The 21385-nt window shown below is 38.8% G+C and overlaps 3 protein-coding genes across 4 annotated transcripts; 2 read left to right on the top strand and 1 right to left on the bottom strand.

Annotated features, from left to right (window-relative positions):
• Window positions 1-3669: 3669 nt before the first annotated feature.
• LOC116179074 (L-xylulose reductase-like) lies at window positions 3670-5390 on the bottom strand. 2 transcript variants are annotated; one of them, XM_031498780.1, is made up of 6 exons: window positions 5157-5390; window positions 4640-4707; window positions 4510-4590; window positions 4286-4457; window positions 3922-4239; window positions 3670-3846 (listed from the first exon to the last, which is right to left on the bottom strand). In XM_031498780.1, exons 2-6 carry the CDS (start codon window positions 4689-4691, stop codon window positions 3732-3734), a joined length of 738 nt encoding a protein of 245 aa, XP_031354640.1. In that variant the 5' UTR covers window positions 4692-4707; window positions 5157-5390; the 3' UTR covers window positions 3670-3731. The 2 variants fall into 2 exon arrangements, with proteins under 2 accessions (XP_031354640.1, XP_031354639.1); XM_031498779.1 differs by lacking the exon at window positions 5157-5390 and having other exon boundaries at window positions 4640-4861.
• Window positions 5391-7565: 2175 nt separating this feature from the next.
• On the top strand, window positions 7566-8754 carry LOC116179594. Its single transcript, XM_031499391.1, has 2 exons — window positions 7566-8251; window positions 8308-8754. The coding sequence occupies exons 1-2, from the start codon at window positions 8057-8059 to the stop codon at window positions 8716-8718; spliced, it is 606 nt and encodes a 201-aa protein (XP_031355251.1). The 5' UTR covers window positions 7566-8056; the 3' UTR covers window positions 8719-8754.
• Window positions 8755-12102: 3348 nt separating this feature from the next.
• LOC116178359 lies at window positions 12103-20785 on the top strand. Its single transcript, XM_031497828.1, has 3 exons — window positions 12103-12167; window positions 18494-19089; window positions 19140-20785. The coding sequence occupies exons 1-3, from the start codon at window positions 12103-12105 to the stop codon at window positions 20612-20614; spliced, it is 2136 nt and encodes a 711-aa protein (XP_031353688.1). The 3' UTR covers window positions 20615-20785.
• Window positions 20786-21385: the final 600 nt, after the last annotated feature.

Raw genomic sequence — 21385 nt, 5'->3', positions numbered from 1 at the left:
TGAGTATCGCAAATAGCCACACAGTAAATCACCCTCGAGGTCTTGGCCGTAAAGAGCTTTGTAATTGTGACGGACGATCGCCGCAGTGCTTAAGAAGATTGAACGTGGATCAAATTTTATCGCATCCCCATAAGTGAAAACAAATTTTTCTCTTCTACCCCCAACTGCTTTAATTAAAACGCGTCGACACCAACCTCTACCTTGGAGAGATTTTCTAGTTAACTTAATTAACTTGTACGAATGTTTTTACTTTTTTCCCGGACTAAAAGATCTTAATCCAAAACTCTTATCCTTTGGCGGCACTTTTCTTTTGTTGCGAAGGACTTTGGCCAATTTATTTTATATTGCGCCCGGAACAATTTATTCGGTAAACTCCCGGCTTCCCCAGTTTCTAATTTAAGCGCCGCCCGAAAACCGATGGGGATAACATTACCGTTCGAAAAATAAAACAATTATGGAGAGAAGCTGTTCGCCTTGATACACAAATAAATTACTTCGAGAGGAGCCGTGAAATATTTTTAAAATTTCTACAAATTCGGGAATTGGACGAATTCCAAGCGCCGCCGCCGCCGAAATGCTAAGAGTTTTTGGTATTTAATTACAGAAACTATATCTCGTCTTAAACTTAATTCTCGTACGCCCCGTGTTTATTTAATGCGCGTGAGTGTGTGCCAATAAAGTTTTAAACAATGAAAACTTCGTCGCCCATGTTTTTCCGCCAATTATGTGCTTTATAGCCCTTTTAACTGCGGTATATACCTTTACTCCAAGGGTAGAATTTCAAGCTCGGGGTGTCAGTGTTTGGAATGTTAGCCCGTTAAAATAAAGCTGGATGTTTTGAAAATTATACCTCATAAAATTTGATTATAACATTTTCCAAGTTACCATACCAAAAGTCCTTAAAGTTAGATTTATTTAAACAAGAATAATTTGTATCACGTCAATAATTTGTTTTCGTACTAAACTTTGAGATAGACTAACTTGTTGTAGATCTATACATCCATTATTTCTTTTGGAACACCAAGCGTAGTGAGACTACTAATATTCTTTAGCTAAAAAACATCCCTTTGGAAGGACAAAATATACACGTACAACAACAATCAAAATGTAATGGTAGGAGGGGAGACCGCCAGAGTAAAAGCAATATTCAAGGCTCCCACTGACAGGCCACAGCTTCCGTTATCAAGTGTGATGGGGAAGGATTTTTGCATTTTTTATGATAAAAATCACGACTTTGTCAAATGTTGGAAAGCGAAAGAAACGATCTTTGAATATAAGGCAGAAAATAGTTTGACTCCAAGAGGGCGGTGTCAAAAGTGACCGCAAAACATGTCTTTCGTCACAGTGATAAACCCCCAAAAGTGGATCCAGTTCCCTTACCAAAAGAAAGGATATCGGACGGGGACCCATTTACTACTGGAGTGGATCTTGCAGGGCCCATTTATTTGAAGGAGGAAAAAACCTGGTTGTATTGTTCACCTGTGCAGTTTATCGTTGTGTACATTGGGATCACTTCCATTTGTGGAAGCCTTGTAAAGGTTTATTTACAGGTATGAAGGCCCAATACAATTTTCTCAGACAATGGAACAAATTTCGTAAGAGCGGCAAATTTGTTTAATGCTCTCGACTGGGAATAAGTGAGAAAAAAATGCGACATTCGACAGATACAGAGGAACTTTATCTCACCTGCATCACCTTGGTCTGGAGGTTATTGGGAAAGATCAATTCGCTTGGGGAAGGACCTCCTCATTCCTCAAGAGGATAATAGGAAGATCAAAGCTGGATTATGATCAGATGAGAACTTGTCTGGCCAGCGTTGCTACAACCATAACTGACTGACCTCTCACAGTGGTTACAGAAGATAACAGCAATCTACATCCATTCCCTTCTATGTTCATTAGGCCCTCAAAATAGGAATTGACTTGGAGAAAGCAGGCCTTCCTGAACGATATAAATTAATGTAAGAAGTTAAGGAGAAGCGATTTCGTAAGGAATAGCATTTATTACAATGCCTCAGAATTTTAACAATCGAGAGGTCCTGCTATTGGAGATGTGTTAGTCGGAGCTGGTAATTGTCGTTGTTTCGAATGGCCCCCAAAGCTAAGCACTATTATTAGCGCTAATAAAATCTCTTAATACGTTCTTACGCTTAATTCACTTAAAGACTCTCAATTGAGTTGAAAAATGTCTAAAGCAAGGAAACGATAATAAAAGAGCTATATACTTTTAAAATGATATTTTTGTAAAACTCGTTTGCTAAATTTCCTTGAAGGAGTGGAAATTCGAAAGTTTCTCATAATATTCCAAGAACATCCTTTATTAGGCAGCCTCAGAGCACTATCCATTATTCGACCATTTCTTGTACTAAACTTTCTACCATACAAAGCTCCAAGAATTTGTCAAAAACCTGTTTGATATATTTTTGGAGTGTCTGTACTAACTTCTCTTAAAGAACATTATATGTCAGGGATCAAAATTGTTTCTAAACTACTCCAAAAGCAACCTTCTTTTATGAGAGACTCTACTTTGGTGCCTTCCTGTATTTTATATATGAAATTGATAGTTTTTTCTTTGGTCTGAATACGTTTCCTATACGGATTTTCCCTCCGTGTGGTTTTCCGAACTGTTACCCTCAATCAAGCAATTCATTTTTTAATTAAACAAAAGGATTTTCTAAATTTATTATTAAGGATCCTCAGATCCTTTATAGTTTTGTATTGCCGTCCGTCCGTCCGTCCGTCCGTGTGCGCTCTAACTCTTTTTAAAAGTGGCCGATTGAGTTGAAATTTGGTGTACGGGTTCTTTGGACATTAAGGACGGACGCTATTGATTTTCAGGAAGCTGGTTCAATAGGAACAAAAGTTATACGACTTCGAGTGAATCGGGAACAGGAAAAACTACGGGCTCAATATAATAGAAATCAACATATTTCATTCCCTAGGTCATGTATCGGGTTGGGACTTCCGCTAGATTATTCCCTATGACTCTTAGATGTGTAACACTTTAATATAACTCTTCTCTGTGGTATAGGTCGAAAGTTTTAGAGCAAAATGTAGCAAAAATTACACTTTATACATGAATTTAGAGTTTTAAAAGGTTTCAAACGCATTATCTTGATGCAGCAAGAGTACATCACGTGCACATTTGATAACCGCATGTGTGTGATTCAAAAATGTTAAATTATTGCCATATGGGTTTTGATCAAAATAATCAAAATCGTTATTTATGCACCAAGATCGTCGAGAAAAAGACTAGGGGCATTATCTCAATGCTCAAGACATAAATTTGATGCATTTCTGGCGACCACATGGATTTTGATCAAAACATGTCAAAATCGTTATTTATGCACCAAGATCGTTGGGAAAAAGACTAAGAGCATCATCTCAATGACCAAAACATGAATTTGATCTATTTTTGGCGACCACATGAATTTTGATCAAAACATGTCAAAATCGTTATTTATGCACCAAGAACGTTGGGAAAAAGACCAAGAGCATTATCTCAATGATCAAAACATGAATTTGATCTATTTTTGGCGACCACATGGATTTTGATCAAAACAAGATTAAGAGCATTATCTCAATGGCCAAGACATGAATTTGATGTATTTTGTAACATTAAAATAAATTATCGTTAAAAGTTATTGTAATACTGAGGATCCTTCGATATTTCGTTGTATCGGTTTATTAATATAGTGACAGTGCTCGAAACGACTTAATTCGGCCAAAAAATTACAAAGTTGCCAAACATCCACCATCGACAGATAAACAGGTTCCAGTGATCATGTTGGCCTTATCGCTTAGCAAAAACAGGACTGCATCAACTACTTCGTCTACTTCTGCAAACCTAAAACAGTATGCGATTTTTTTTAAATTTTTAATTGTTGCAATTTTATTTGAATACTTGTACAAAAATTGGTACCTTTTTAAAGGAATTTTCGTTTTCATTTCCTCTGCTGCCCGCTGATCAGACCATACTTCGCGCCCTAACTCCGTCATGACCACAGTGGGGTTAACACAGTTGATTCTGACATTCTGCCCGCCTAATTCGAGAGCCGCCACCCTCGTGAACGCGTCAACGGCCGCCTTGGTCGAAGAATAAATCGCATGCTCTCTGAGACCCCGCATGGACGTCTGCGACGAAATATTTACGATTGACCCACTAGCATTACGATCCTGTAAGCTTTGGGCTACTATCTGCGTCAAGTTTACCACGGCTTTAAAGTTGATGGAAAACAACCTGCAGGTACTACCATAAGAAACGTGCTGGATAAATAGCAGTTTACCGATCAATATTTCCATCGGAAATATCTGCTAGGGGTTCCAGTATTGCAATTCCCGCGTTATTTACTAGCAAATCGATCTGGCCAACGTGCTTCAACGCCTCTTTTGTCTCTGACCAATTGGATAAATCAACGCAAATGGTTTTGACCGATGGAACTTCTTCGCTCAGACGTTCTAGAAGTTGATATTCAATTATGGCTAAATTTGCGTACTTACGGGTGCCTACCTAAATTGTCTCTGTTTATATCTAGGGCGGTGACCTGTGCACCACATAATGCCAATCGTTTCGCTATAGCGTTTCCAATGCCTACAAAAATGATTAGTGATAGTGCACCAGGTCATAGAAATAGACTCACCTCGTCCAGCTCCGGATACCAAAGCAGTTTTTCCATTGAAATGAATGTCCATTTTGTTCCGTTTAAGACTGGGGATCGTTCACAATGTGAATGTCAATAGTTCAACTTTTATGATTAGAATATGTTGGATAAGTACTATCTCCTCAAAGTCATTACGCGAGAATATGTAAATATTTAATTAAATTTTAGTCGGTAACCACATTTGTTGTTTCTCAAAATGGTTAATTTGAGAACTGACCTTCATTAAAATGGGTGTAAAATCAATTACTATTGAAACAAAAATTGAAAAATAATTTCTTGAAATAAATTCTTGACCAGATACAGAATCGCCTACTAAAGTTCCCTAATTGAATTATTAAATGCAATCCACCTTTTTTAATTTTTGCAGAAATAAACGTTACGTCTCCCTATTAGTGCAGATTGGGAATAAGTTTGATTTTCAGTGAAAATCCACTAGTGTTTCAAAATTCGTTGGCTTTGACTAGAATCGCTTACCAAATCATACGTTAATACATACCTTATTAATTCGAGTGCTTCCGAACCTTCTTTTATAATTATAAACCATATAATATTCCCACATGGCGCCAGTCGAATAAGTTAATTAACCTACACCCAAACTCGACAAATTCGTTCGCTGTCCTGCCTACTAAGGTCCCAAAAGAAGTAATAGCTTCGACACGGATACTAACAGGTTCCCCTGGATGAAGGCAGCTAAGAAACGCAAACCGTTATGGATGCTTCCGGTACCTCCGTAACGTCGTGGCACTCATTTCAACTGGAGGCGCAGGCGAGCATAACCGCCGCGGCAACGAAGCCATTAGTGTCTTATTAGACGTGGACACCCGGCGAGAACTGATTCGCCATAGTACTCTTCGCGTTTGAGGTTTTAACTCCACCATCAGTCAGATATTGTCCAGGGTTACCACATGCATTCCCTTTGTCGGACTCCACAGTCATATAAATGTGCTAATTTGGTGGATTTTGATAAAAACCCTTCACAAAATAGTACTCCATTTTTGGAACACGTCTCATAGATACGAGAAAGGGAGTGACCGCGACTCGAGCTTTAAGAAACTTTATACCGTGTTACAAAATTCGCAGCGGAAAGTATCTGTTGGACGCCCGAAGTCGACTACTCTTCGAAGGCGCGCGCCTTGCACGTACACTCCTCGTACACAGCAGTACCATCATCAACCACCTATGCCAGTGGATGACCGCATTCGGAATACTTCAGCAATTCACGAGCGACAGCGAACCACAATTCACCTCGCTCGACAAATGTACGAAATTGTACGGTATTGTCCACATAACCTCTTCTCCCTACTATCCACAATCCAACGGATTGGCCGAATCGGGTGTAAAAAACCTGAAGTACCTACTGACAAAGATATTACTCAACGAAGATATTACCACTGAGGAGTTCCAGAAAGGTCATGGAGCTAAAGATGCTTATGAGGCCAATGCCAATCCCTTAGGCCTCATCAAAAGAGATGACATCGTTCTTATCCACGACCACCACATCCACCGATGATATACCCTTGCCAAGGTCATCGAAGGAAAAGGAAAATCCGATACTGTCAAAACATAATCAGGCAGTCTCTTCTCGCTTTCTTCCCCGCTTCAACCCAGAAGAATGTCCGGGACCAGACCCGCAGCAAAATTCTGCTAGTGTTTCAAAATTCGTTGGAACAAACCAATTTTGAGTAGGATCTAGTACTGAATTCTACTATCAAACGCAATAATTGGCGCAAAAGTTAACTCTCCCTATCCGCACAAAGTTGGAAAGTAGTTTCCATGAAAATTCCGCTAGTGTTTCAAAATTCATTTGCATAAACAAATTTAGACTCGATTCGTTTACCTACTAAATTTCAATAAACTTGATTATCCATTTTTTAATTAGTGCAGAAATTAACTTTAGTAGATTATAGCAATAAGCCCGCCCAATTTTCCCTATAAAAGCAATCAAGTTCACTGAAATTTATGCAAAAAATTAACCCCACGTCCTTTCTACGGTGCATGGTAACAGTATACGAATTCTACAATTTGTGGTAGTTAAAAGCAATACCAATGGTTTGCCCGGGCTAAAAACGTTATATATTGGCAAAAACATGAAAGTCTCTATTGGTAGTGACAGCGATTTTCTACAAAAAACAGACTGATGTTTCTTTTCAGTCGAGGGGAAAATCTTATAGGAAAATTGGCTATAAAGTGTTCATACGTCATTTCGTGGTTACAATGAGTGCAACTCTTGTTTTTATGTAACACAATAGGGTCTTTCCAATATTAAATTCATAATAAATTCCGTGGCGGTGGCGTTTTAGAAATACCTTTTGTTTTACGACTTTAGGATGTAGACGTCTAGTATTTGCATTTCATAATTTATTATCTAAGTACGTAGACGTTTATGGCCAGGAGTCATTTTATTGCATATTAAAAGTAATAGCATCGACTGCATTGTAGTGACAACAATTTCCAAAAAGGTTATTTATTGTGGCAATCGACACTTCATTTTCTAACAAATTAGATTTTTATGCAAGAATGTAAAGGAAATTGGTATGTTCGTGAAAAATCGCATCTCCCTTTTTAAGTTTCGCCCAATTTCAAAAACAAAATGTAAAGTAAATTGACTTAGCATATTTTTTTTTCGATTTTCTATTTAGTTGTCAAACTTTATAAACTGTTTAACATTTTTTTCTGTTTTTCTGTACAAGCGCGGAGTCGCAATTCCCTTTAAAATTGCTTTAGGCTTTAGGTTATACTAGTACGGTTATCGATCTCCTGCATGATCACGAGAGCATTATTTTTGCGTAGATCTTAATAATCGCATACTAGTTTTGTTTTAAGAAATCCATCAAGTCCTAAAGTGGTGGCAACGAACTATTATTCTAAAAATGGCATGAAGAAAATAGCTATTTGTATAACAAGGGAGGAAAGTTAAAGATTCCCTCCCGCGTGTGAAGTTTAATGCCCGACGCGAAGCGGAGGGCAGTAATCACACAAGGGAGGGATATGTACTTTCCTCCAGAGTTATACATATGATTTTTTCTACTACCTCAACTTTAATTTAGCAAAGATTTTTACGGTAAGATGACTGCTTGCCATCTAGTTACACTAAACAATTTAGGATGTATCCATGGTGAAGTTATGTTGCCATGGTAGCGGTATAAACAGTAGTTTGTGTACTGGTCGTTTCTGTAATTTTTCATCAGAAAATATGGAAATAGAAAGTGATTTAGAGGAAAATATTCCCTCAGACATTTTAGAAGAAGCTAATCAGGCATCGCTTGATCTACTGCCTGCAAAATCTAGGGACAGATACGAAAAAGAATATAATGCTTTCAAAAATTGGATAATGGGGAGAAAAGTCAAGAAAATTGCTGAAGAGGTAATCATTCTAAAACGCTTAAACCATCGACGATGTGGAGTAAATATTCAATGTTACGTACCACATTACTTATAAACGACAACGTTGACATTAAGTATGCAAAAGTCATAGCTTTGCTTAAACGTCAAGGAAATGGGTATAAACCAAAGAAAGCTAAAATTTTCTGTAGGAATGACCTAAACAGATTTCTTTCGGAGGCGGCCGATGACTATTACTTGCAAATGAAGGTAATTATGAGATGATTTGAATTTGATACATTATGAGCGCTATATTTTGTTCGTAGGTTGCTTTAATTATTGGACTTTCCGGAGCTTGCCGTTGCGATGAGCTAATTAAATTGACATTGCATGATATTCGGGATAATGGAGACATATTAGTTGTGAAAATACCCGATAGCAAAACAAAAATGCAAAGAACATTTGTAATCACTAACGAAACCATTAATGGAACAAGTGTACATGGAATTTATAGAAAATATGTTTCATTACGCTCTGTTAAAACTGAACATACAAGATTTTTTGTTAATTACATAAAAGGGAAGCGCACCATCCAAGTCATAGGGAAAAATACAATTGCCAAAATACCATATAAAATTGCAAGTACCTCGAGCTACCAGATGCAGAAGGTTACACTGGGCATAGTTTTCGGCGCACCTCCGCGTCTTTGTTGGTTGATGCTGGAGGAGATTTATTGAGTTTAAAGAGACACGGAGGATGGCGCTCTACCAACGTAGCCGAGAGATGCAGAAGGTTTACACTGGGCATAGTTTTCGGCGCACCTCCGCGTCTTTGTTGGTTGATGCTGGAGGAGATTTATTGAGTTTAAAGAGACACGGAGGATGGCGCTCTACCAACGTAGCCGAGGGCTATTTAGAAGAATCAATCGTAAAAAAAGTAAAGTTTCTAACCAAATTATATGCGGAATGCCCTCCACAAAGGTTTCTGGAGAACATCAAATGAACTCTACAAACATTGAAAGTACAGGTTTCAATGTTAATCAATCTTCCTCACCTTTTTCTGGTAACATTACTTTCAACAATGTTAGTAATTGCACCTTTAATTTCGGTTCTTCTACTAGCACTGAGAATAACAAGTACATTAAATAAAGTTAGTTGTAATTGAAGGGTATTTTGTTTACTTATAAGCTTAGGTACGTTATATGGAGTTGAGGGAGGAAACACTTTTTTCCTCCCTTAGGGAGGAAAAGTGCAGCTTTCGACCCTCAAAATGGGGCGAGAAATGATATTTTCTAAAGAGGTAGTAGGAAAAATTCTTTCTGCCAAGAAACTTGGCTTAAAGAAAATGCCGTTTCCATTTAAAAAAATGTCCGAAATGAATAGAAGCCCGCCCTGCTTTACGCTAAATTTTTATGTTTTTGGATCGCCTGGGCGGAAAGAGAGAGAGATTTAAGTTCTGTTGAGATGAGCTTTCTAAATGTAATTTAAATTAGTTTCCTCTCTATTTTTGGTGGGTTACCATTTGGGAAGTGGAAAATGTGTAAGGCAACGCTTCTGCTGTAAATTTTCCTGTCAACTTATCCGAAAGAAAGTAAAAACATCGTATCCTAAACGATTCAATTAAGCAATTATGAAAAACAAAGTAAAAGAATAATAAAACGAACGCATACGTTCTAAAGAAGTTAGGGCATAAAACAGATATCTAGCTTTTAATTATTCCATTTATAAATCGAAATTGACTATGTGTCGTTAAACACTGCTTTTATGGTGGCCCTAAAAAGAACATAAAAAGCATGAAAGCAACTGCGGTAAAACGACCTGATAAAAAGAAACGCAAGTTCGTCCATTATTCGATTAAAGAAGTAATAAGATTTTTAATAACTACATAACTTCGCGTTATTGATAAATATTACGAGAGTCAAAATGGAGGCGTTTGTTCTGTATTAAAATTTTACCTTTACGACTACGTACCACATCGGTGGCAGTGGAGGGAAAGTTTGGACCACCAACAAAATGAAGTCGCATAAATAATTTAATGGTTTTTAAAGGCGTAAGCCTTAAAACAGGCCGGGATCATCCACTTACGGAATATGTGAACATTTTTCACTTGTGGATGACTGTTTTTAGTGTAACGTATAATTTATGATTTTGTTCTTTTAGCTTTATGTTTACTTGGCGGTCGATTGTACTGTAGTCTCTCTATAAACTTTTCGACTGTTTCACGGTACGATGATACCATCTAAAGCTAGAGCAATAAATTTGTATGTATGTCAGGACTTGTTTTGGTAATAATTCTGGCGTGTCTACAAAGGAATAGTAAATCGTGTGCCCCGACGCGTCACACATGTTTTTCGGAAAACTGCGGAGAACCAGGCATAATGCTTCAAGTTTTATATTGTGCTTGATTTTTCTGCACTTTCGAATCCACATACATCTAGAAAGATCCATGATTGTTATTTCTATGTATCTTTTGTGAAAAGTTAAGTGTTACATGTTATAGTTTTTCTGAAAATTTTGGAAAATCAATCAGCATCCAAGATATGCATTACTTTTCAAACCCAAACACAGTTTACAATTTAAAAACATTAATTCCACGTTAGCAGGAAAGGAGTACACAGAAAGAGGAAGAACTGCCAGGATTTCGAGATGAAATTATATGTGAATTTGAAAAATTTAAACAATCTATAGTATCTAAAGAAACTGTAGGATTTAAAAATTCAGATGGATCGAAGGATCCCGATTAATCTGAAGGATCGGTAGAATTTAAGTAATCGCAAGGATTCTGAAAAATCGGATTTGATGACTCGGGAGGATTTTTAGAATTTGAAAAAACGAAACTAGAAAGTTCAGATGGGACGAAAAATCCGTTGGTTCAATACCAAGAACCTGAAAATACGCTCATAAAATAACTGGAAGAAAAACGTCAAACCAGATTAGACGAACCGGCAACAAAAGTTTTACGAGCAAATCAAGAAGACTTGTCATAAGAAAATTCCTCCACCACTGGAAAATTCATCCATCATTATGTTCGAGTAAAGAATAATGGCCCCTTCCCACCTCGTTTGCCATCAAAACTGGTTCTGCGCCCTAGGAATATCCTTCAACGGAAAATTCGCTTCAGAAATTGATGCCTCCAGGATAATAATCCTTCCAAAAAACCCGCTTCCAAGAACACGAACCCATCCTTCGAATGGCCGCTCCAAGGAATATTAGTCTCCACCCTCCTTTCCCAAAACTGGCCCCAAGAAAATTACATGCCATCCTTACATTATTCAATGCACTTTTCTTGTGCTTAAATGCTAAAATAAATTAGCTTCTGAAAATCTACCCTGAAATCTTTTGTCTTATAATATTCACGTATAAATTTTTCACTCAACGCTTATAATACTGATATAAGTGCGTCAAACTAATACGTATAATTAATAAGAAGTAAAGAAGTAGTCACTTCAAATAATCTTAAATTCATTTTTATTACTTACATCGACGAATTTAATGCCATATTTCTTTTCAAATGCTCTTTAAACATTTGTGAGCCAGGCGAGCGATCGACTATGCCGAGCTCATCTTCGGCTGCCGAGCGTTACGCGGTAACGACCACACAATATAGAAATGTACTTACTCTACATATTCTGCGGCGTTCCAAAACTTGCATACCGAGCGATAACAAGTAGTCGTTCGTAACAGTTTTTTTAATCAATATTCTTAGGAATTTCCTTGACAATTTTCGTAGGTTCCCAGGATACCTCCTTTGCAATCATCCTAGGAAGTTTGAAAAAACTGTGTAGGAATCTTTGGTCTCCAGGGAATGCATACTGCTACATTTTACGATGGGCAAGACCTATTAATCATTGAAAATTGATAAAATTCGAGCCAAAATTCTTCAAATTTTAAGTTTAAAACCTTTAGATAAGTGTTAAATTTGTAGCATCAAACCTCTTAAGTGGTTACTGTTTGCTACATTTCCTGCACATGATCCTAAAACGTTTCTGAGACTGAAACTTAGCTACCGAGTGCTGGCCACAAAGAAATATTATAAGGAACATTTTCTTAATTTCCCACATTCTAATCTGTACAGAGTGAAACACTTCAAGGGCTTCTGACAAATAATCCAATTAATTTAAAATGATAGAAAAGGTTAAAACCGCTTTGTTGAACGCTTCGCTTGCTTCGGACAAACGTTTAGTAAGGTACTTAGCAATTGAAATTAAATTTCGCTTTGCTTCGTGTAAGCACTTTTTAATTAAAGTAGCACTAATTTACAAAATCATTTGTAACCAGCGGCTTATTGAAAATTATGGCGGCTGTAGGTCTTGAATTGAATAGGTAAAGGAGGAGGAAAAACGATTTCCCTTTCATATCTAGGTAGTACATGCACATTAAACTAAAGGTGTGGCAAGATGTTAATTATCCGCAAAGGGGTGAATAGGCAATTACCTGACTTGATATCTAACTCAAACAATGACAGTTTACAGGGGAATAAACCGTTTCTATGGAAGCCATTGAATGTAAAGCAACCTCTTTGAAATATGACATTACTAATGGCGATGAAAAGTTGTACTTGCATCGTGCACGCCAAGATTCTTCAGTTTCGAAATAAAATCAACACGAACAATGGGGTTTGACGCCAATGCCGGATCATCTTACCAAAGACTACAAAGTTCCGCCTGCAGGATCCGGTTGCTTTTGATCTAGCGCTATTTTCCGGCCTCCCTTTAAATTACAATGTGCAAGCGTTCGTTTGGGGGCATTCCGTCGACGACGCCGACGACGTCACCAGCGCGATTCCCTTTTTAGACGTCGTCCGTAAAAATCCTAAATAAACGGGTAAATCGTGTCCTAAGTCAACAGCACCCCCTTGTCCTTTTTAATACGACTTGTTTTAAATTCGCCACCTAGAATTGTCCTAAATGTTATTCAATTCCGACTACGACGACGAAAATATCTCTAAACGAAACGGGATCAAGTTCGCAATAATCCTTATCGATAACTGCAGATCCTAAGGGTGCGCTGCCTTCTGGTGATATCGTTCCTCTGTCGCATTATCATAATCCCGAATAACAAGCAACTGAAGACGACGAAATAAACGCGGAATTTTTACGTTTTGTTTGCTTGCGCCAATTCCTCCCGAGCAACTTTTTTAAATAAATCGCCGAAACTAAGTCATTTATTTGTTTTTCTTCTTTCGCTGTATATTCGCTTCTATTTATATTTTTTATTCAAGGGCAAACGTCTTCGGGGTGCGCTTAGGGGAATTTGTTCTCCTTAGTTTTGTTTTTATTTCCAATGCTTTGGTAAATAAAAACAATAAGCTAAGAGAAATAACCCGCGCTTTACAATAGATCCACGTTCGACGCGGCGTGATTATAATTTTAAGAATATAATAAACCTCCCCGGTCCTTTTGAAGTGTTTGGAGTTTGTCATGAATTTGCGGTAACTTCAAAGGGGAGATTTTCCAAATCGCGTGTTCAAATATTCCAGTTTTAAACCTCTTGAGACTAATATTTCGTGCAAGATCGACGTCAATAGCAAATTTAATTACGACAAATAAACATCTTTGACAAGAACTAAAGCGATCTCTGCCAACAGGAATGTGAAAAAATCTGTAGCCATTACAACCCTGCGGCACTCCTCGCAAGCCGTTCAGTTGAATAGCTCCTAATACCCGCACTCTAAATCCTCCCGAAGAACCTGGATTAATTCTGTTATTTTTTTGCTCATTTGTGGGCTCAAACTAATGATATTTATTCTGCTTGGAAATAGAAGTGGGCTTATATCCACTTCCTGCCGTTAGTGCTGTTGGAATTATAGATTTAAGGGGGAGGCGGTTCGCACCGGGTCATATTTTGCTCACGGAAATTTATGTGACTGTCAAATAAACTAGGCAACCTGTCAAATATGAGAAAATAAAGTAAATAATTCAAGTACTTTTTAAGCTGTACGAAGCATGTTTTGGAACTATGATCCTTTTGCCAGAATTCTGAAGACACGTGTAGTTAGAGCAGTGTCGGATTAGTCGATGTCGCCCTCGGGTTTATCCTGGTTAAGTGCAGGGAAGGGGAACGCACACACATCATCTACGAGATACTGTAAAATACTACACTCGTTTTAGCGCAAGTCAATAAGTCAACTAGAGAAAATATGTATTGTCTATCTTGCAGAAAAACTTGAAACTTTGAAAAAAAGGACGTGAAATGCATTACTGGTAACGTAGCTGCTGGTCGATAGCAAATTATTTTTGTGTTCTGTCCGTCCGTCTGTTCCTGGTCTAACTCGTGAACGAAAAGAGACAGCGATGTCAAACCTTCGCCAATCCATTTCTACGAGTTCAAGAATCACTGCTATTAGTGCTATTGAATGTGAGCCGGACCAAAGGCGTGTTTCCGAATGCGAGTTGAATGCCAAAAAAACCCCTACTGAAAACCGTATGCGATTCTTCACGTCCTATTTTGGTTTCGATCCGTAACCATATTCAGCGTTTTTGAGGGTGTTTAAAAGGGCCATAACGGCTTAATTTCTCATACACTGGACAATGTGGCATAAAAAACTCATGTGCCTCCTGGTATGAAACTATGGATGGAAGAGCGGAACAATTTAGCAACTAAGTAATGGAACCGTTTTCTACACCTGGAGTTCGAAAACTAAAACCAGTAACGGACTGGCTCTAAATTGTCCAAGACACCCTAAGAAGTTCTTTCTCCCCCTGTTCGTGCTTTTTAGCACATTTTTCTTGTTAGGCACTATAACTCCATCATTAGTACCACCTGTGTCTTATGTCAATTCAACGAAATAGTGAAACCCACAATGTAGTGAGGCTCAGTTCAGCTGATCCATGTTTTTTGCAGTCATTATAAAAACACGGGGTATCTCAGTTCAGAATCCCCCTCACCTTAAATGTCTTGTTTTGGTATTATCTTTAACTTAATTAAAAATATGGCACTAATGTCACACCTGAGGGGCACGTTTGTGTTCACTAACATTTATTCAGGCAGTGCACAAAGATGCAAAACAGGTCTTTTAAATTGTATGCAAATTCTCTTCGTTCCCATTTACTCAAGCGCCCGATAGCACTTTAAGAACTTAAGTTCCTTTACCGAGAGTTTATAATTGTTTCTTCTCCATATTCCCCGATGGTTATACATTAATTTTATATTGAAGTAAAAACGGCAAAAAAGTTATAACTTTCTGTATAATTAAAGTGGTTTTAAATTATTAATTAAGGCATGAAATTTTAAATTAAATTTTGTTTAGAATTAAAAAAAGAAATAAATTCGAAATCATTCGGCCTTGAACATGAGATAGACACTAATTAATCTGGCAGGGCTTGGATGCAGAAGTGGTTAAGATGAATGTAAAGGACCTCATTTAAGTTTTGCACTTCAGGGAATACACCTCTTCGCCCTTGCTAAATTACAAGGATAATGTTTTGCTTCTCGTCAAGCTTAATTATTATTTTCTAATTTAATTCGTCGAAGAGTTTGATACTTTAATGTCGCCGTCTTTCTCCCCGTTCTGAAGAGGCAATTAAAAATGGATTTTCTCTCAGTGCACCCCCCGTACACGATTTATGGGAATTCTTTTGGGGGCGCTGATAGAATTTTATTGGCGAGTAGAAATTGATAAGCCGACGTTTTTGTTGCACAATAAAAACGAAATTGTGTACATAAATTTTTCATCTTTTATTTACAATGTTTTAACAATGGCTTGGAAATGTGAAGTTATTCGTGTGTAGATGAAAAATACGTTTCAAGAGACAGAAACGTGTAATATTTGGCATGTATTGATGTGGTCCTGTAGAAAGCGGTCGGTTTCGATATTTTTTATTGGCCGGGTGAGAGTGACATAAAAATACCGTGGATTTTCTTTGAAAACCGCGGCGTGTTTCCATCTCCGTTCAGTTCGTCGGGAAAAAGTTTTCCAGCGGCTGTTCGAGAGAGAACCAGAAACAGAGATTGATGCGCCCCCTTGCTCCCATTAACGATCGCACCACCTGTGTCTTCTGTCATAGTCCGCTTTAATAAATAGATTACCCTCAGGAAACAAATGCGAACCCTTTTCCCCAAGTTATTATTTTGCGTAATAATTGTCTTGTTTGTTTGTCGTGCGTTAAAAATAACTTATCCCAAACGAGAAACACGAGTGCGAGAGGTAATCCAGCTCTAGCTGAGGATTAAGTCGCTGGGGTGCACGTAATTTACTTCCCTCCAGTCGAAATACACAATTCGCGCATGTACCGAAATTCCCGATTGTTTATCAGTTCTTCCACCGGGAAAGAAGTTCACAGGAAGGGGGTTTTACAATTTCTGGTTAAGAAACGTGAATATTCTTGAATGTTTTCACGCTCCATAAAATACCGCGTAGTCTAAGGGTAGGTAAATGATCCGAAAAAGGACTTGCCAACTCTTGTATTTTATTTAAAGACTCGCATAAATGTAAATATTTCGATATTTTCGCACTACGAAATTATTTAGAAATAGTTAATAAACTTTAGGGTGCACAGAAGAAAACACAAAACATTTTTTTTCACTACTAGCGTCTCATGACATGATTATTAACCTTTTTTCCACTTGTAAAGTAGACTTTCTCGGCAGTTGTTCAAAGTGGTTAATAATGTGGACATTATTAACTAGTAGTCAATAATGAGAACTGTCACGCTGTCACTTTTAGAAAACACAACCCGAAATTTCGATCAATAAACGTTTAGACAAGTCTCTAAAATGAATAATTGCCACCATCCGCCATTTCCAGAGAAATTACATACCTAAAGTTATCACATTTTGAAAAAATTCGAACGAAATTACTCTTTGAAAATATCTCAATGACAGAACAAAATACGGCCTGTTTGACTTGTACTTCCACGTACTTGATTGACATGTTAAATTAATAAACAAAAAATTCTGACCAACCGTTCACTTTCTTATCAATATAATATGTTAATTTAGAGGATTTCAAGTGCTAGTAGTGAAAAAAATAGTATATATACCACGGTAGAGAAGTCTATTATTGCCTTCGCACCTTACACCCCTCGGCGCAAGCGCCTCGAGATGTAATCTTGGTGCTCAGGCAATAATACTGGACTTCTCTACCTTGATATATAATGTACTATTGTTACTAGGAAACCAAGTACTATAATAAGTTATCCAGTTCCATTAGATACATTTAGTAGTAGGTAGACACTATAAAACCATAATAAAACGGCCGCGTTTTAAAAGCAAAGATACCATTATCACCTGGAGAGAGAATCTTATTCTATTAATACTAATTATATACATGTTCAAGTTTTGAATGATCTAACACTCCCAAATCCAGTAAATCCAAAAATCATGAAGATTTTCTGTAACTCTTTACATTTCTTGAGATCTCATTTTTCTCGACTCTCTCGGCTTAGTATGCATAAACAATATGTTGCTAAACATAACAAATGAAATAATGGATAAGATCCGTGCATTTAGATTCGTTCCTGTTTCTTGTATCATTTGTTGCTTCGATAGTTTCCGCCAAATTCAATATGATTTATACCATAATTGAATGTGAATCAATCAGAATCCATGCATCAGCCAAATATGCTGACCGTGTGCAATCTTTCAACAGATTGTTATTTGAAATCATCAACAAAATATATCCACTCTACAGTTTGAGGACCTACTCTGGGTCCAGGGGCGGACTGGCCCGGGGGGGCGGATGGCGATTGCCACCTGGCCTGTACGTCATAATGGCCCGTTGGAAATTTATAAGTATGTGCTGTATTTAGTTTCTTGCACTATTAATAAATTATTAACACGTTTTTCTAATTGGGGTTGATGTTAGGTTGTTAAACAATTAAAAAATTCTGTTTTAATTGAAGTGTTTTACAATTAATTTATCATTTTTTGTCGTAGGATGAAAGTGCTGAAATACCCCCCCCCCGCCACCTTCATTACTACACTAATACTTTAATGGCCCGTAACCTATGCAATTCCACCTGGCCCCTGACTAGAAACAATTCGTACTTTTTCGATCAGACTTCTCAATCAAAAGTTATGGACTAAAAACCAATTTCGAAAGAAAATTCAAAGGGCTGTAACTTTTGAACTAGTAGCCCAATCTTGGAACTGTTTGAAATTATGGATTCTACAGCTCACATTCTATAAGAAAATTTTTTTTTCGGGTCGTTCTGAGACAATTTTTTTGCGGGCCTCAAAAAAAAGGCAGTGTATAACCTTCCTTTTTTACCAAAAATTGACTGCACCAAAATTTCTCGGGAAAACACTTTTTCGTATTAATTTTGGTGCGTAGAATCCAAAACAATTCATACTTTTCCGATCAGACTTCTCAATCAAAAGTTATGTGACTAGAAACCAATTTCGAAAGAAAATTCAAAGGGCTGTAACTTTTGAACTAGTAGCCCAATCTTGGAACCTATGCAATTCCACCTGGCCCGTAAGTACCCAGTCCGCCCCTGTCTGGGTCCATAATGCAAGAGGTTTATTAATAAACTTGAGGACGCACAGTTGACAAATATATACATTTGGGCAGAAATGATCATGACTCTAATAAAAGTTTCTTTTCAGATTGCTTGCACCTACAACTATATCGTGACTCGAAGGATCGCTACAAGCAAGGACACACGAAGGCCTCGCTTTCCTTAGAACACTTTCTTGGGTTGGAAACAGGATTTACCTTAGATAAAGAATCTAACACTGTGGCTATTTTATGTCAAGATGTTGTCGTAGTGCTCGCGTTTGATAGTCGCGAAAGGTTAATGCAATGGCAGGTTAAACTGAGCACTCACCTCGGAGATGGTGCCCATTTTTTGGTGCTTCTATCATCGGCACCGCAGAAAGCTCGCCTTCCGCCAGGACCGGCCCGTTTGCACGTGCAAGAGTTTGGATTTTGTCTCAGCACCGGCGTACCTCCACGAGTTGCGGGCCACTGGATGATTTCTCATTTACGGCGCTATGGCGTCGTGGAAGGTCGGTTTTGTTTCGAAGGAGGCTCGCGATGCGGTCTCGGTGAAGGGCTCTACGTGCTTCTCACCGATCAAGGCGAAGAAATCACAAACACTTTGAAGTTGGCAGCACAAGGACAGTTGTTTTGCAACCGTAGGCGCCCAGTTTCACGCAACATGTCCGGTAAGTCACCTATAATCAATCACCACCCGTGATAATGTAGTCTTTTTCAGTTATGGACAGTCCTCGCCGGACCGCTTCGCGCGTGGATTCCCGCAAGCAGGAGTTGATCGATTCACTTCGTGCACGTCCTGATTCCCCCTACACAGATTTGGAGAGCAACTACGGTTGCGGTGATGTATCTTCGGATACTTGGAACGTTCCGCCCATTGAAAGATGTATGAGTTGTATTAGTAAACTAGGAGCATTATCGAGATCTTCCACTACGGCGACCACCCCAGGGGTGCCTTGCTGGGAACACTCCTGCGACCGCCACTCGCTCAGCAGCGGCTCTGACTGCAGCGGCTGGAGCCAGGCTGTAACCAAACCACCTGCCCGGCCTCCCAAACCGAACTCCCTATCGCCTCAGAAAAAATTACCATCGCCCCCATCCTATGATAATTACGACATACCTCGTATTCCTCTACCAGTTGAACCAAAGATCGACGAGCACTATGATACACCACGAAAAATCAAGGAGTGTCTCACTGAAGCGGTGCGAAAACCGTGCGGATGCATCTTACGCGTCCGCCAACCAGAGCAAGAGCGCCCATGCGTTTGTCAACGTTTGCTCTCATGCTGGAATGGGCAAGAAGACGTCCAGGCGCTTTACGCAACCGTAGATATGTCGAAGAAGTGCTCGCGGACGCACAACTACGCTAATTTCCAACCGAACGCGCCTCCCAACTATGCAAACATGGATTTCGCTCAATCTCTAGAACTATACGAAAATGCCAAGCAAGTAGCCCAAAACGCGGGGCTGTGTAATAAATGTGGCCATCCCCAAAGCGACTATTTAATGATGGAGCCGGCTCGTAAGAGCCAGCCTCCTCCCGGTTACCTACCAATGTCCCCGGCGATCAAGCAGCGCCTGACTCGCGTGCTTTCCTCGAGCAATCCGAACCTGGCGCCGTCGATCGACCGATCGGTGAAACCGTCGGGCTCGGCGATGCTGCAGGCGAACGTCTATCAACGAAAGCAGCTGCTCGACTCGACCGACAACCTCGAACAGCGCCGCAGACGTTCGAATTCCGCCGATTCTAGTCGTTGCGAAGACACCGAGGCGTGTCAATGCAACTGTACCCAAAGCGTGGTACGCCGTTCCTCATCCGTTCCTTGTAAGTCGAACCGCGACTCGTCCAGCTCCAACGACTCCGGTGTCTTCGAGTTACCGCGCCGCATCGCGTCCGGCATCGCGACGCTACCTCGCCGCTCCAAATCCTCCGATCCTCTACGCGACCTCAGCTTTCAATTCCAAAAGGTCGACGGAAAATCCGCGAGCGCCGAAGCCGAAGTACCCGTCTGTCCGTCTGAGTCTACCAGTAGTGCAACCTCCGATATGTCCGATTACATTGAGACGTTATCACTGTCCTCGCATAGTTCTAACGAAGCTCCGCCGCCTAGTTGTACATTACGGCCTAGATCTGGCAACGAATATTTGACTTTACAAAGACTTATAGCTCCGGTTCCAGAGGAACTTCATAACTAGTCTCGTAACACTAAGCAATACTATGGTATACTATTGTAATCATTTTAGCGTATTTACTTAACATGGAGGTTCTGTATAAAACAACGACTTTATTAAACAAATTATTAAATTTATTATGTGGTATTTTAACACCAGAGAGGTGTGTGTATAAATAAATGCATGTACAGATTTTTTGAATTGTTTTTTTTTACAAATATAGCCATTGGGGATGATCACAACGAAGGATAATCGATTTATTAGTTTTTGTCAAATAAAAGGCGCTATTATGGGCACTTTCTCCGTTAGTCCGTCCGAGGCCGCATGTACTACAGTTTTGAAGATATTTACCTACTTCGCAATGCCAACTTTCTTATTTATGGAAACATTTTTTTGAAATTTAACCATTAGTACCATGAATACTTCGACATGGTAAAGAAAAACATAGGTATGACGCATGGGAAATGCGCTAATGTTACACCTTTTTTCATTTTTTTCAGTTGTTTGCGGGCTCTTCAGAACTTAACATATTGGCCTGAACTTTTCAATGCGTGAATTGCTCACAAATTAAGAAATTTGTCCTTTATAAATACCTAAAGCTGGTTTAGTATTTTAACAAAATCGTACGGCGCATTAAATTCAATACCGCTTCCCATTTTATCCACTCAACATCCCAAAAAAAACCCGCCCTGTATTAAAAAATCATGTAAACCAAAGACTTTTTTTAAATGGTAAAGGTTTACATGCACAAATTGACAGGTAAATAATATTCACAGTGATCAATTAAGGTACTTC

This window comes from Photinus pyralis, unplaced genomic scaffold, assembly GCF_008802855.1.
Source record: "Photinus pyralis isolate 1611_PpyrPB1 unplaced genomic scaffold, Ppyr1.3 Ppyr1.4_LG8, whole genome shotgun sequence".
In the NCBI taxonomy this organism is placed as follows: Eukaryota; Metazoa; Arthropoda; class Insecta; order Coleoptera; family Lampyridae; genus Photinus; species Photinus pyralis.
This window is presented reverse-complemented; position numbering and strand designations above follow the sequence as displayed.

Excerpts from the sequence above, each read along its gene's own strand:
- LOC116179074 (XM_031498780.1), bottom strand. The coding sequence starts at position 4,691 with ATGGACATTCATTTCAATGGAAAAACTGCTTTGGTATCCGGAGCTGGA. Across the intron at positions 4,458-4,509 it reads TATAAACAGAGACAATTTAG|AACGTCTGAGCGAAGAAGTT; the intron begins GTAGGCACCCGT and ends ATCAACTTCTAG. Across the intron at positions 3,847-3,921 it reads ACGAAAATTCCTTTAAAAAG|GTTTGCAGAAGTAGACGAAG; the intron begins GTACCAATTTTT and ends ATACTGTTTTAG.
- LOC116179594 (XM_031499391.1), top strand. The coding sequence starts at position 8,057 with ATGTGGAGTAAATATTCAATGTTACGTACCACATTACTTATAAACGAC. Across the intron at positions 8,252-8,307 it reads ACTATTACTTGCAAATGAAG|GTTGCTTTAATTATTGGACT; the intron begins GTAATTATGAGA and ends TTTTGTTCGTAG.
- LOC116178359 (XM_031497828.1), top strand. The coding sequence starts at position 12,103 with ATGATAGAAAAGGTTAAAACCGCTTTGTTGAACGCTTCGCTTGCTTCG. Across the intron at positions 12,168-18,493 it reads TCGGACAAACGTTTAGTAAG|AAATGATCATGACTCTAATA; the intron begins GTACTTAGCAAT and ends ACATTTGGGCAG. Across the intron at positions 19,090-19,139 it reads AGTTTCACGCAACATGTCCG|TTATGGACAGTCCTCGCCGG; the intron begins GTAAGTCACCTA and ends AGTCTTTTTCAG.